The sequence below is a fragment of the Rhineura floridana genome, chromosome 5 (genome assembly GCF_030035675.1).
Source record: "Rhineura floridana isolate rRhiFlo1 chromosome 5, rRhiFlo1.hap2, whole genome shotgun sequence".
NCBI lineage: Eukaryota > Metazoa > Chordata > Lepidosauria > Squamata > Rhineuridae > Rhineura > Rhineura floridana.
In genome coordinates this window covers 152,784,348-152,800,123 of record NC_084484.1, presented here as the reverse complement: position 1 = coordinate 152,800,123, position 15,776 = coordinate 152,784,348, and the positions used below count along the sequence as shown (strand labels likewise).

The following is a 15,776-nucleotide window of genomic DNA, read 5'->3' as shown; positions in this document are numbered from 1 at the left end:
CTGCAGACTTTCTTTGCATGATCACAAACCTTGATTTTTTCAGGACTCCTGATCACAGAGAGCCTACATGAACACTATGCTCAACATCTAAGGCCCTCCTCCGGGTGCCTACTCTGAGGGAAGCTCAGAGGATGTCAACAAGGGAGAGGGCCTTCTCAGTGGTGGCCCCCAAATTATGGAATGATATTTCTGACGAGGTGCGCCTGGCACCAACACTGTTATCTTTTCGGTGCCAGGCCAAGACTTTCCTCTTCTCCCAGGCATTTTAGCATGTGTTTTTAAATTGTTTTTAATTTTTTAAAAAATTTGTGTTTTTAAATTGTTTTTTGTGTTTTAAAATTTGTATATTTGTTTTTATTGTTTTTAATTGCTGTAAACCGCCCAGAGAGCTTCGGCTTTGGGGTGGTACATAAATGTAATAAATAAATAAATACAAACTGTATACACATAGGCTCTATATACACAATGGAGACTGGAGGTGGGGAAAACAGGCACTGGTTCACTTCCCCATTCCATGCAGTGATTTGCCATGGAATTTGGAGATCTAGAAAGGTGGAGGGAGGGCCATAGCCCAGTGGTAGAGCATCTGCTTTGCATCCAGAAGGTGAGCGGTTCAAATCCCAGCATCTCCAGGCGGGGCTGGGAAAGACTCCCTGTCTGAAACCGGAGGGCCACTGCCAGTCAGTGTAGAGACAGTACTGAGCTAGATGGACCAATGATCTGACTTGGTATAAGGCAGCCTCCTGAGTTCCTTTTGTCTTACATGATACCATTGTGTAGAGACTGAAGGAAAGTCCTCTCAACATAGATATTGCAAGGAAAAGAGAGAGAAATTTCCCAGGTTAAGATGAACAGGCAACAGTCTAGTTTTTGCTAGCTGTGAGATATGACTACTTTCTGTCCCTGGCTCCCAAATGCATTCTGATTGAAGGCTTCTCTCCATTACTCTTCCCTTCTCTCAGCCGCACTTGGCGCGTTTGGACTGAGAGGCACTTCTACTAGAAGAGTGTGCAGGTGTGCTTAGCTTTGGTGAGAGTTGCGCTGGTAATTTGTTGCACCCATTTTTGCATGTTTTTAGCACAAAAAAATATGTTCTGATACGCTTAACCAAAGACTACAGAGGAAATCAAGCATAAATGTTGTGCAAGTGACCTGTTTAGTTTCCTTGGGGTTTCCAGCGGCATGTCATGCAAACCACATTGCCAGGAATTATTGCAAAGCTACTGCTTTTTTTAATATTATGCTGCAGGCATTGTTCATTATTCCCCCTCCCCCTGAAAAAAACCAGTGAAATGTAAACAATAGTGTTTTGCATGAAGTATTTCTCCTTACAGTACTGGCATAGGATGTGTGTCTCATAGCAGTAAACTGTATCGTGTTATTATTCTGAGCAACAGACACTTAATTCTGTATTATTGCAGCATCCCACTCAACCCACCCACTCCCGGCCAGCCTCCATTTATTTTAAACTGAACATTGTTATGTTCCTTGGGAATGTCATTTACAGAACAGAAATATTGTTTCCTTTCTGAGCTGCTGCTGTCTACTATACAGACGTCACCCTCAAACCAATTTTGCCAGTTTGATTGTAAAATCATTTGATAGATTATATGATGATAACATTTGAGAGATTAGGATTATGAGCCATTTTAGAGTGTTGGATTAGGACCTTGGAGACCAGGGTTCAAAGCCCAACTCAGCCATGAAGCTGAGTGGCCTTGGGCCAGTCACCTTCTCTGAGCCTAACCTACCATACAGGGTTGTTGTGAGGATGAAATGGAGGGAGGAGCATGTACACCGCCTTGCACTTCAGGGAAGAAATGCAGGATAGCTAGTTAACTAACATGGGTGTTCTTGATGCCCATGATGAGCAATATAAGGCAAGTGTGAGGAGTACTACAAGTGCAGAGAGTGTTGAACTAGCACCTAGGAGACCAGGGTTCAAACCCCGACTCAACTGTGAAGCTCACTGGGTGGCCTTGGGCCAGTCACCATCTCTCAGCCTAACCTACCACACACGGTTGTTGTGAAGATAAGTTGGGGAGGGTGAGAACCACGTATGCCACCTTGAGCTCTTTGGAGGAAAAGTGGGATCTAAATGTAACAATAAATAAAACAAATGTACTCAGTAAATGCACAAAGTACTCAGCCACTATATCACCCAAAGATTTCAAGATCTCCTTTGTCAAATACAGAATGGAACAATTATTTTGAAAGTTGCCTCTTTTCTGAGGGTCTTCGTTGTCCCTACCTCATGTTGTCTGTTCACAGGCTCAAAGTGCGTGCATTGACTGACATCAGTTTGCATATAATGGGCATTTCCTAATACATTCCTGCTAGATGCACAAGTAAATCATATTTGAATTTGCCTTTCCATCTTCCTTCAATACTACAATTAGTCAATATGTATGCTGCCTTTCAGAGGCTAACAGCACTTATTCCAAGCTGCATTTCATACTAAATAACTTCAAAAGCATTTTCCTTCCTTCTGGTAATGAAAGAGCCTTCTCAGAAGAGATTGTGTAACTTCCCCTGACACCTCATGCTTCAAATAGAAGAATGACTTCCATGCTGGAAGCCAGCCAGATTTGTAAATTGAAGTGTTCTCTGTATAATAAATTTCACATAAGAGAATAACAGACAAGCATATGGGTTTTCAATAAAGAAAGGCATTTGACATAAAAAGACTGGGCAAATAATAATAAAGCACATCCTTCTTGAAGGCAACTTCTGTAATTTAGAATTTTAACCTAAATTGGCCAGAGAGAGAAAGAGAGAGAGAAATCCGTAGGCAAGCTATCCAAATGAGTTTAATCAGCACAACCATATGAATAATAAATAGCATTAAGATTATGTACATAGTTTATTTGAAGTGAGATAGATTGCTTTATGTTATTCAAAATATTTTTATACCATCCTTGATACAAATCCTAAGGTGGTTTACAACAGTGAAACACAACAACAGGACATTGAAGCAAGATGCGTTAAAAGCAAATCACAATGAACAAACTAAAATGCATTGTGTTTTGTGACATTTTTGTCAGCAGTAGCGGGTTGTACAATTGCATAAGACAACACATAGACCGTTCCGAGGTTTCTTCATCTGGACTCCGAGGATGGAAAATCTGTAAAGTTTGCTTCTCTCAGTATCTCATGAGAACATAAGAAGAGCCTGCTGGATCAGGCCAGTGCCCATTTAGCCCAGCATCCTGTTTTCACAGTGGCCAACCAGGTGCCCAGGGGAAAGCCTCAAGCAGGACCTGAGTGCAAGAGCACTCACCCCTCCTGCGGTTTCCAGGAACTGGTATTGGGAAGCATCCTGCCTCCAACTGTGGAGGCAGAGCACAGCCATCATGGCTAGTAGCCATTGATTGCCTTAACCTCCATGAATTCGCCTAATCCTCTTCTAAAACCATGCAAGTTGGTGGCTATCTCTGCCTCTTGTGGGAGCAAATTCCATAGTTTCTCTATGCGCTGTGTAAAGAAAGTACTTTCTTTTGTCTGTCCTGAATCTTCCAACATTCAGCTTCATTGTATGTCCACAAGTTCTAAAACAACATTTCTCTATCCGCTTTCTCCATGCCATGCATAATTTCATACAATGTCACCTCTTACTCATCTTTTCTCTAAATCAAAAAGCCCCAAATGCTGCAACCTTTTCTCATAGTAAGGTTGGTCCATCCCCTTGATCATTTTGGTTTCCTTTTTCTGAACCTTTTCCAGTTCTACAATATCCTTTTTGAGGTGAGGCGACCAGAACTGTACACAGTATTCCAAATATGGTCACACCATAGATTTGTATAACAGCATTATGATCCTGGCAGTTTTATATTCAATACTTTTCCTAATGATCCCTGGCATGGAATTTCCCTTTTTCACAGCTACCACACACTGGGTCGACATCCTTCTCCTTTTTCTAATCTTAGATTCAGTTATCCACATTTCTGCAGCAATTTGCAGAGGGTTTTTAAAAAAAAAACCTCATGAAAATTATTCAGCATTTCAGTGCAAATTTCTCCTTATTTATGTATGCAGTTTATGTATGCAGTTTTGACTAATGTACAAATTTTTGCAAGCAGTATTTCATAATATAATGCATCTTTGTATGTTATTTTCTCTAATATATTCATATCTATGAACATTTCCCCCTAAGATACACATTTTTATAAAGATTGGTTGGAGAATGGCATTGCAAAATTCAGATAAGTGCAATTTTGAAGGATTTCTGTGTCTGTTCTCATATTGTTTCAGAAAGTGCAGATTTGCACAATGAATTGAATTTCTCCCACATCCCTACCATAGACCAAGCCTGTACACTATTATATTCAGGCACAGTGAAATGGCTGCGCATTGCTTTCTTAAGAAGAGCTCAGCCTAAATCATTTTAATTAATTTTTTTAAATGGAAATGAGCTATAAGGTTTACTGAGTGACCATGGGCTACTCACCATCTCTCAGCTTAATCTGACTCTCAGGATGAAAACAACGGAGGGGAACCATGAACACCCCAAGGAAGAAGGGCACACTGAAAATGTAGAGGAAGTAATAATGTAAAATCATAGTGTGAAATTAAATACTTATTGGGACATAATATGAAGAAATATTTATATAACCATGACTGTCAAAGATCTTTATTATTTACACAACCTGTAAAGATATTTATAGTGCAATCTTATGATTGTTTATTATTTATTTATTTATTTTATTTTATTCAATTTCTATACCGCCCACAGCCAAAAGGCTTTCAGGGCAGTGCACAACAGGGAATAAAATACAATAGAATCACAAGAAACAGTAAAAACATACATATTAAACAATTAAACAACCTGGTATACAATAAGAGCTAAAAATAGATTAAAATAATAGATTAAAATGCCTGGGAGAATAAAAAGGTTTTAACCTGGCACCGAAAGGATAGAAGTGTAGGCGCCAGGCGCACCTCATCGGGGAAACTGTTCCATAATTCGGGGGCAGCCACTGAAAAGGCCCTAGATCTTGTAACGACCCTCCAAGCTTCTCTGTGGGTCGGAACTCGGAGGAGGGCCTTTGATGTTGAACGTAGTGACCGGGTAGGTTCATATCGGGAGAGGCGTTCCGCTAGGTATTGTGGTCCCGTGCCATGTAAGGCTTTATAAGTCAAAACTGGGGAGCTCTCTGCCCAGATGGCTGATGTCCGACCTGCCCTAGATGGGGTTACACTCCCCCTAAAGGAGCAGGTCCGTAGTTTGGGGGTCTTATTAGATCCGCTCCTGTCTCTGGAGGCTCAGGTAGCCTCGGTGGCACGGAACGCGTTCTACCAGCTTTGGCTGGTAGCCCAACTACGACCCTATCTGGACAGGGAGAACCTTGCCACAGTTATCCATGCTCTGGTAACCTCTAGATTGGACTACTGTAATGCACTCTATGTAGGGTTACCTCTGAAGACGGTTCGGAAACTTCAGCTAGTGCAGAATGCTGCGGCCAGAGTTCTTACTGGGATTAAAAAATATGATCATATAACCCCTGTCCTGGCCCAGCTGCACTGGCTACCAATATGTTTCCGGGCCAGATTCAAAGTGTTGGTTCTTACCTATAAAGCCCTTAACGGCATTGGACCGCAATACCTGGTGGAACGCCTCTCCCGCTATATACCTGCCTGTTCACTACGTTTGACATCGAAGGCCCTTCTCCGGGTTCCAACGCATATGGAGGCCCGGAGAGTAATAACCAGAGCTAGGGCCTTCTCAGTGGTGGCCCCCGAGTTATGGAACGCCCTCCCTGATGAGATACGCCTGGCGCCTTCTTTATTATCTTTTCGGCGCCAGGTAAAGACCTACCTCTTTGCCCAGGCATTTTAAATTTAATTTTATTTTAATTTGTCTTTGTCTTGATTTTGTTGCTATATTTTACAGTGTATTGTTATCATGTTTACTGTATTTTAATCTGTTTTTACCTTTTGTACACCGCCCTGAGAACTAGAAAGCTATAGGGCGGTTTAAAAATCTAATAAAATAAATAAATAAATAAATAAATAATAAAACTAGCACTTTGAATTTAGCCTGGAAACAAATAGGTAGCCAGTGCAAACGAGCCAGAACAGGTGTTATATGTGCGGACCACCTGGTCCTTGTCAACAGTCTAGCTGCTGCGTTTTGCACTAGCTGTAGTTTCCGAACTGTCTTCAAAGGCAGCCCCACATAGAGCGCATTGCAGTAATCCAATCTAGAGGTTACCAGAGCATGCACAACTGAAGCGAGGTCATCGCTTTCCAGATAGGGATGTAGCTGGGCTACCAACCGAAGGTGATAGAACGCATTAGGTGCCACCGAGGCCACCTGAGCCAAGAGAGACAGGAATGGATCGAAAAGAACCCCCAAGCTATGAACCTGTTCCTTCAGGGGGAGTGTAACTGTTGGTCAGTGAAGCATGCTGTGAGACTCACAGACAGGGTTTTTAGCAGTGAGAGTGAAACCTGAAGCAGAAGGGTTAAGCTGGAAGAACAGAGCGCCAGGTTTGCCAAGGTCAGCAGCTGGCTGGCAAGCAGATAAGGAGGGATTCTTGCATAAGCTCAGTGTGGGGGGAAAAGTCGTTTGTGGAGAGAACTGTGTCTAATGTCTTTGCCTAGTAAAGACTCTTACAAGAAACTTGCCTGGCCTGGCTTATTTACTGTTCTATGCGACACTTGGATTTCTTCCTTGTATGATCTCTATATGCACACGCCAACAGGGGTTATGGGCCCAGCTTATCATACAAGGTAACGGGTTCGAGAGTCGTTAACGTGACGTTGTTGCAGAGAGAAAAAGAAAGTGCAAGAAAGAGGCAAGTAAGAGTGGACAACATGGCTGTAAACCTGTCATCCGGGATGCCGATGGAGAGACTGAATGCTGTAAACTACTCCAGCTGGAAGTGGAGAATGAGAGCAGTTCTGATTAAAGAAGATTTGAATGATGTCATAGAAAATCCCCCTCCGGCAGCTCCTTCAGCAGCGTGGTTGAAGAAAGATGAGAAAGCGAAGGCTTTTATTACTCTGGGGCTGTCTGATTCTCAACTGTTGCTGGTGAGTAATGAGCCGACAGCTAATCAGATGTGGGAGAAGCTAAGAGCCGCTCATGTGCAGCAAACTGCAGGGAGCAGGCTGTGTTTAGCACGGAAACTTTATCAGATGCGTTTTACAGAAGACGTGACTATGACAGAGCATCTGGCTGAATTTCGTAGATTAAATGCTGAGCTGCAAGATAGAGGAGTGCATCATAGTGACATTCAGATGGTCTATATAATGTTATCTTCATTTGATCAAAAATGGGATGTCACGGTCTCAAGCCTGGAAAGTTTACCAGACGGAAATCTAAATTTGGACTTTGTAGAACAGAAACTTCAACAAGAGTGGAATAGAAGACAAGAGAATAAGAAAACAGAGTTAAAAGAGACTGTGGCTGTACAAGAACAACAATATCAAAGAAACAGGCAAGAGAATAAAATATGTTATTTTTGTGGGTCCCGAGGACATATACAGAGACATTGTTTAAGTAAGAAGAGAAATAACAGGGACTTTGGAAGTCAGAGAACAAGCGTGAACTTTGTTACTAAGGAGGACAATAAACTAATTAACTCTAAGTGGCTTCTCGACAGCGGAGCGTCTAATTGCCTGATCACAGACTCTAGTTTATTTTACACTTCAAAGCCAGTGCAGGAGAAGATTTATCTGGCTGACGGATCGACTCAGGACGCGATTGCAAGAGGCATGCTCAGGTTATGTAATTTGGGAACTATATTAACAGATGTGTTATCGGTTTCTGGTTTAAAATATAACATTCTATCAGTAAGAAAATTGGCTCAAATAGGTTGTAAAGTTACATTTGAAGGGGATAGATGTTTTGTGAGAAAAGATGGTGAAATATGTATGCAAGGGAAATTACAGAACCAAATGTTTATGGTTGAGTGTGCCTGGATAGGAGTTAATAAAAATAAACATGACAATTGTTTACATGAATGGCACAGAAGATTGGCACACGCACATTATGAAAAAGTGAAAAACACCCCAAAGCATAGTCAAGATTTGAAATTAACACATTGTGAGCATGTGGATGAATGTGAGGTATGCTATAAAACAAAAATGACTGTGACTCCGGTAAATAAGAGCTGTGAAAGCACGACCACTAAACCCTATCAGCTCATACATGTGGATTTGGCTGGACCTTTCCAGTGCTCAAAAGGTGGAGCAAGGTTTTATTTAGTGATTGTGGATGATTTCTCCAGATTTACACATGTATGCTTATTGAAAAAGAAAAGTGAAGCAGAAGAGAAATTAAAGGCATTTATACAAAGGACAGAGACACAATATGGGGTTGTTATCAAAAATATCAAATCAGATCAAGGTGGGGAATTTACCAGTAATTCATTTAAAACATATTTGGAAAAGAAGGGAATAATACAGAGTCTCACTGCTCCCTTCAGCCCATCCTCCAACGGAACTGCAGAGAGGAGGAACCGGTCATTGCAGGATTCAATGAGAGCCATGCTAGCAGATGCAGATATGAATAACACTTATTGGGGTGAATGTATTCTGTACACTGTTTACATTCAGAACCGTCTTGTGCACAGAGTAATAGGCATGTCTCCCTATGAGAAGTTGACTGGAAGAAAACCCAGGGTGAAACACATAGAACGTTTAGGGGCAAAATGCTGGGTACATGTTGCAAAACAGAAAAGGCATGGTAAATTAGGCTCAAGAGCTCAGGCAGGACACATTTTGGGATTTCAGCATTCATATTATAGAGTTTGGTTGCCTGAGAAACAACAATTAGTGTTAAGCAGAAGCATAAAGGTGATAGATAAACCTTGGAGAGACAGTCAAACAGTTATCCTAGATAGTGCAAGCAAGCAGGAAGCAGCAGATGTTCCTTTTGGGCAGCAAATTCCACTAAGAACTGCATTGACTGATCTAATTCACAAAGGCAAACGTACTGTAAATAAGGTTGAGAAATGAAGACATAGCAATGCAAGATACAGAAGTGCCAAGTACAAGTGCAGACACAGGTGCAGGTCCAAGTAAAATAGAGAGTGAGGAAGAAATGGAAATAGATACTGTTAGGAGATCAGAAAGAAAAACGAAAGGACAACCACCTCAGAGATTCACATTTAATGTTACACAACAGAATGATGAGACAGATGAATATCCTGTAGAATGGGAAAAAGAAGGACCAATAGATAAAGAAACAATGGATCTCATGTGGAAGTTTTGTATTGAGGAATGAAATATAAATGTGTTATCAAATAAAAGTGAACAAAAATGACTCTGTGAAACTTGTGTGAATAAAGAAATAAAGAAACAAAACCTGAACTGAAAATGTAAATAGAAACTGTAAGGAAACAAACCATGTACTGATATGTATTGAAATGAAAAAGTTAATATTGTAGAAATGTAATGATGAACAATGAAGTTTTGTAATCTGTGAGTCTCAGGTGGGGGCTGTTGGTCAGTGAAGCATGCTGTGAGACTCACAGACAGGGTTTTTAGCAGTGAGAGTGAAACCTGAAGCAGAAGGGTTAAGCTGGAAGAACAGAGCGCCAGGTTTGCCAAGGTCAGCAGCTGGCTGGCAAGCAGATAAGGAGGGATTCTTGCATAAGCTCAGTGTGGGGGGAAAAGTCGTTTGTGGAGAGAACTGTGTCTAATGTCTTTGCCTAGTAAAGACTCTTACAAGAAACTTGCCTGGCCTGGCTTATTTACTGTTCTATGCGACACTTGGATTTCTTCCTTGTATGATCTCTATACGCACACGCCAACAGTAACCCCATCTAGAACAGGTTGAACATCCACCATCTGGGCAGAGAAGGCACTCACCAACAGCGTCTCAGTCTTGTCAGGATTGAGCCTCAGTTTATTAGCTCTCATCCAGTCCATTATCGCGGCCAGGCAACGGTTCAGCACATCAACAGCTTCACCTGAAGAAGATGAGAAGGAGAAATAGAGTTGCGTGACATCAGCATACTGGTGACAACGCACTCCAAAGCTCCTGATGACCGCACCCAGCGGCTTCATGTAGATGTTTAAAAGCATAGGGGACAGAACCGATCCCTGCGGGACTCCACAATGGAGAGTCCAGGGTATCGAACAATGTTCCCCAAGCCCTACCCTCTGGAGATGATCCACCAAGTAGGAGCGGAGCCACTGCCAAGCAGTACCACCAACTCCCAACTCCGTGAGTCTCCCCAGAAGGATACCATGGTCAATGGTATCAAAAGCAGCTGAGAGATCAAGGAGAATCAACAGAGTAACACTCCCTCTGTCCCTCTCCCAACATAGGATTGGAGGGGAAGAGAAAGATTTACAACACAAACACAATCCTTTGCTATGCTCACTCAAAACTCCCATTAATTTACAGCACAATCATAACCATGTCTACTCAAAAGTAAGTCCTGTTGAATTCAATGGGGTTTACTCTGGGTATGTGGGATTAGCATTGCAGTTTTACTCCCAGAAAAGTAAGTATTGGATTAAAGCTTCATATTGGGAAGGTTTTCAAAACATTGCCCTTTTCAGCAGCTGAGGAAAATTTAAACTTGCTTGACTCCTGCAGACAAGAGAAAAAATGACTTTTGGTGCTGCTGAAAGCTATATACATACTCAATTTATGAGATTTTCAGATAAACAGGAAAAAACAACAGTTTTCTACCTTTGCAATGGGGTCTGGAGGCCCAGAAATCCCTTGTCAATCACAACCCTGACTTCACTTATTGGCTGCAAACCTGAAAGGGTGGGGTTAGAGCAGCCAGCTAAGAGATCATTTCACAGACGTTTGGGGGCGTTGACTGATGTTTTGGTGTATATCTCGTGAACCAGACCACCTAGAAACTTAATTGTTTGGAGGAAAAGCAAAGTAATCAGTTACTTTCAGAGCAATTGTAATTGTAACGGTAATTACTACTTTTTTGGGCCATGTAACTGTAACTGTAATTTATTTTTAAAAGTAATCTTCCAAGCTCTGCCATTTTTTCTTCCTTCCGTTGCAAACACTCAAGCCACAAAACACTGTAATCTCTCAGTCCACTTAAGGATCCAATTTACTTCAATGCTGGCCTTTTTAGAAAATGGTTTTAAAGGACTGATTTCCATGTACATGCAAGGAGCATAGCAGGGATTATTTTCTGGGGTGGGAAATGGTTGAAAGCAAAGAGGATATCCAAGGGTTGCAAATGTTTCTGAGAGATATAATAAAAACTTTGATAATTTGTGATTAAATATGAGGATGAGGTTGAAATGGGTGTGCTGAGAAATTATTTTTTTAAAGGAATTATGGCTTTATCCTTTTCCTCTTCATCCTGCAGAACTGTGTCTATAGATGAACTGCTTCAGCCAACTCTTTGAATTAAGACAAATAAATAATGTCCAGGGGTCTGGGTTTCCTGTCTCACATATGTTAATTACCTAATCTTGAAATGCATCGTTTGTTATTATTAGGCAGGCTAAAACATTTTTGGTTAGGCAAACCTATACAAACACGTAATTTTATTATGTATACTTGTCTTTAAAATGGTTCATGTATCTATGTTATGGTTGCTTTATTATGTCTCTGTGTTTTTAAAGTCTGTTGACCCAGAACAATAGTGGTATAAAAAGTTACAGGTTTCATTAGGAAGTTATGGGACAAGGACTAATTGGAAACCAAGTAGGGTATTTGCCCCAAAACGTTTGAAGGTGCAAACGGTACTGAACTGCATATGACTGTCCCAATACTGTCATGAGCACAAATAATCATGAATGCACAATAAAAAGGATGTCTGGGGAGTCCCATACTCTGCCCCCCCACCCTGTGTTTTAGGGCAGCCTTTGGCAATCTGGCACCCTCCTGATGCCCTTAACTACAACTTCCATCAGTCCCTAGCCAAGGGGAGTTATCAACCCGTAGCAGATCTAGCTCCTTTCTGAATAGGTTCTACTCCAGACTTAACACACTTAAAGCCTGCCAGTGCTGGAGGGCCACAGCCCTGTTCCCTTGCCTGCTCAGGGCCAAACTGACATGATGCAGCATCTCCATGATCTGGCCAGATCTCCTGAGTTTTTATTATTTATATGTTTCACTTTAAAGCAGCCATGAGGGAACTTGGTTTTGAACAATGCAGCAAGGTTGTGAAAGCATGTGCTACACCCTCTCCCTCATGTTTTCTCTGTTCTAAATTACCCCCTCTCCAAAAGTTACATTAATTAATTATATTTATGTCCTGCCCTTCCTCCCAAGGGGAGCCCAGGGTGGCAGGCAAATGATACAAATGATAAAGCACTGGAAACATCTTAAAAAACTATTACAATACAGATGCAGGCTGGGATAAGGTATCCACTTTAAAGGCTTGTTGAAATTTGTATTAGCCCTGCATGATGAAAATAATAGATACTTTTATCATGCCTGAATTTTCTCTCCAGAGTTAAATGCCTTCTTCCCCAGTGCTACTGCTCTGATCAAAGTTGGAGCCCCTCCTCCGTCCTCCATGGGTGCTTTAAAGTTAAAAAAAAAACAGTCAGGAGATCTGTTCACATCACATCTATGTTAGTCGTCTAAAGACTGAGTAGAATAAAAATGAAACCAATAGCAATAAGCCTTTTAACAAACAAGTTGGTCCTTTTACACCTCAATCTTGTATATGTCTTGCCAGAAGTAAGCCCAATGAAGTCCAGTGGTGCTTACTCCCATGTAGGATACCCCAAAGCACCTAAAATTTAGTTTCATAATGGCCCAAGTATTTAGGTGCAAGCAACTTTGTTCGAAAGGACTGAAACTGCAAATACAGATGTAGCCATTTACATCTATTTATTATGAAGTTCTAATTAGTGTGGTTTTGGCTTTCTGCAGGTTCAAATTTTGGAAATGAGGAGCAAACCGCTCCTAAGGCAGCTGAGCCTTCTAAAGAAGCACCCAAGGGGGCCAGTAGGACTCCGCCACAGGCATCACATAGTACACCAGTGGCCCGCAGGAGTTTACTTCCAGCACCGAAGACAACCACAGCACCTGCTGGTGAGTTTTTTCAAGCATGCATATTAGAGTTTGTATAATGCATGTATACATATATGTGCATGTTTCTGGAATGTGAATTATGGCTCTCTCCTCATTGTCTGGCACTTAGGTTCCTTTTGCCTGTAGGGTACCAGGGTCTGTTTTGAGATACAGGTGATAACCAAATCCATTTTCATTTTGTAAATATATTAGCTGTTGTTGTTTAATGCATCCTGAACACATGATGCTTTTGTGGGATGCATTAATTTCCCTGAATATTCAACAACTGTGAAGCAGACATTTGTCATTCACACTAGTCTATTTTCTGTTAATTTGGCATCTCGCTTTCCCCTTACATAGGAAATAGGGTTGCCAAGTTTAAATCCCTCTGATGCCTCAAATGAAGCAGTCTTGGTCTCTACCATCCATTTATTGTCTGGTCCTGTTGCACATCTGCTCCTTCTTGTAACGGGTGAAACTCCAGGTGTGTCCCAGGAGGCAGAGAAAGTGGGTGATGATGACACAAGGGCAGGAATGAGGGGCATGAGAAAAAGGTATCACACTCAGGGTTGGCTCCTAGTTTCTACAGGCCCAGGCCACAAAGTTTCTGGTTGGTATCCCAAGGGTGGATGGTGGCCTGTGATGACCAAAAAAAGGAGGACCGGGCAGGAGCAGCTTTTTCCCAGAGTCTGTTCATAGTCATCCGCCTGCTGCTCCAGGCATAACCAACCAGTCACTGTTAGAGTTTACTGATTTCCATTGTCAGCCCCAGCTTGGAGACTCAATACAGACTGGCTTGGCAAATCTCCAAGTTGCAGCCTGCCAAATCTGTCCTCAGTGGGTCAAGCAGATTATTATACTTTTATGATTTGATTTTTAAGGAGAGCTCTAAAAATGAAAAACAAAAATGTAGACACAATGGTAAAAATTCAAATCCTAGTGAATAAGAAACTCTATTGGTTCAGAAAGGGTATATCCACCAGAAGGATAGGACACTTCTCTGTATATGTCTAATCATGAGTAATAAAGAATTTGAAAAGCAAGACTTTGGAAATCCTTAGTATAGTCGTGCCTGTCTGTTAAGACAAGGAAGAGCCAGTTAGTCTTTCAGCTGATACCATTTGATTTCACTGAAATGTTACAGAGTGCCATATGATAGCCCTAGATATGACTATCTGCTTCTTAATGGGGTCTGCCTCAGAGGCAAAATATGAGTTGCAGTCCCCAGTGGAAATATTCAAGTATGAAGCCATCTGGAGATTTATCTTTTAGACTGCCCATGAGAGCAATTTGTCTATTTCTACTTGATTTAAAGGGCTATTGGTAATGAAAAATGACTCCAATGAACTTTTGATTTGGCTTTCACTGGATGTATTCCTTCTTACAAAAGGGGGTCTAAAACTCTGCCTGGATCATACTGAGTCTGAAGTCACAGCTTTAAAATAAAATGCCATTCTAATACATAGAATAAGACATTTTGTGAACATTACATGAAATAGGTGGGACATGTTTCTCAGTAACGGGTCTAGGATGGGAATGTTAGCCACTAGTGTTTTGATGCTGTCATCCCTCAGTAATGAACTTCAGGCTGCTACATATTTCAGGCATGATGTTCAATTGCGTTTTCCTTAAGCAGCCTAGGCAGGATCAGTTTCCTTTGAAGGTAACAATTACGGAGGCCTGAAATTATGTCCCATGGGACAAGACTTTCAAGTGGCTTGTGCAGTCTGATCTAAACCACAACACAACACAACATTCACTTCAAGGCAGTGGTGGCTGGTGGTGACCATTGGAACTGAGAGAGCAGGAGGCAGGAAGGCCAACAGTAGGTGCAGCCAAAGCCAATGGCAGGCGGGGCCAACCAGTCCTTGTTTTATCCTGTGGAGTTCCACAAGGGCACCAATACAACTAAGGAGGAGGAACCTGTCAGCCAGGGCCATCATGTAGGCTAGATGTAAGCAGCAGTGCAGTTGCAAATTCAGAAATGCAGGGTCCCTTCCTGTTAGTTACAGCCCCCCCCTTTTTTTGCTGCTGGGTTGAGAATGAGACCCTTGTTAATGCCTTCTCCCACAACAACAGACATCCCTAGGAGCCAATAAGCATGAAAGGGGAGAGTGAGCTACTAAGAAGAATCTTCTCAGAGGCCAACTCCCCTCCTTTCACTATGATTGGCTCCAATAAGCAGGAAAGGTCAAGGAAGCATGTTAGAAGACTCTTCTCAGTGGCTAACACACTACCCTTTCATGCTGATTGGCTCGTAGGATGCTGGAGACATAGGGACCCTGCTCCTCAAAATGTATGGGGTCTAAGACCCCCTGAGACCTCGGACAACCACATCCCTGGTTGTAAGAAGGAAGGTAGGTGGGGACTGGCTGAGGGAAGACTCAAGCTGGTGGGGAAGTGCCCCATTCGCCCTTATGAACCAGCGTCCCCTGCCTCAAAGGAGACCTTCCACACACACACACACACCTCAGTCTGAAAAGCACTCAGCAGCAACAGTCTTCTGTAGAAAGGCCTCCACACACAGGGCTGCTCCTGCCAAGAATAAGCTGTGTACCAGGAATCTGTGTGCTGAATGTTCTGCTGTGAGTGCACGAGGGCCTTCTAGGAAGGGAATGCACTGGCTATGATGCTGAACCATGGGGCTGATGAATCTCAGGCCAAGGTGCCAAATGTAGCCCTCCAGGCCTCTCTTATCCTCGGAACTCTCTCCAGACCATATCCTCTCTCACCAGGCAATGGCCCTAACTGACCCTACATCATACCCCAGGTGTTTATGCCTTACTGGAATGTGTGCTTGAACTCTGATCAT

The 15,776-nt window shown here is 42.1% G+C and overlaps 1 protein-coding gene across 1 annotated transcript in view; it reads left to right on the top strand.

Annotated features, from left to right (window-relative positions):
* Positions 1-15,776, top strand: part of MTUS2 (microtubule associated scaffold protein 2) — a 451,766-nt gene that overhangs the window by 310,568 nt on the left and 125,422 nt on the right. The window contains exon 5 of the mRNA XM_061628491.1: positions 12,824-12,985. Within this exon, the coding sequence (XP_061484475.1) occupies positions 12,824-12,985 (162 nt within the window). The remainder of the gene's footprint in view (positions 1-12,823; positions 12,986-15,776) is intronic.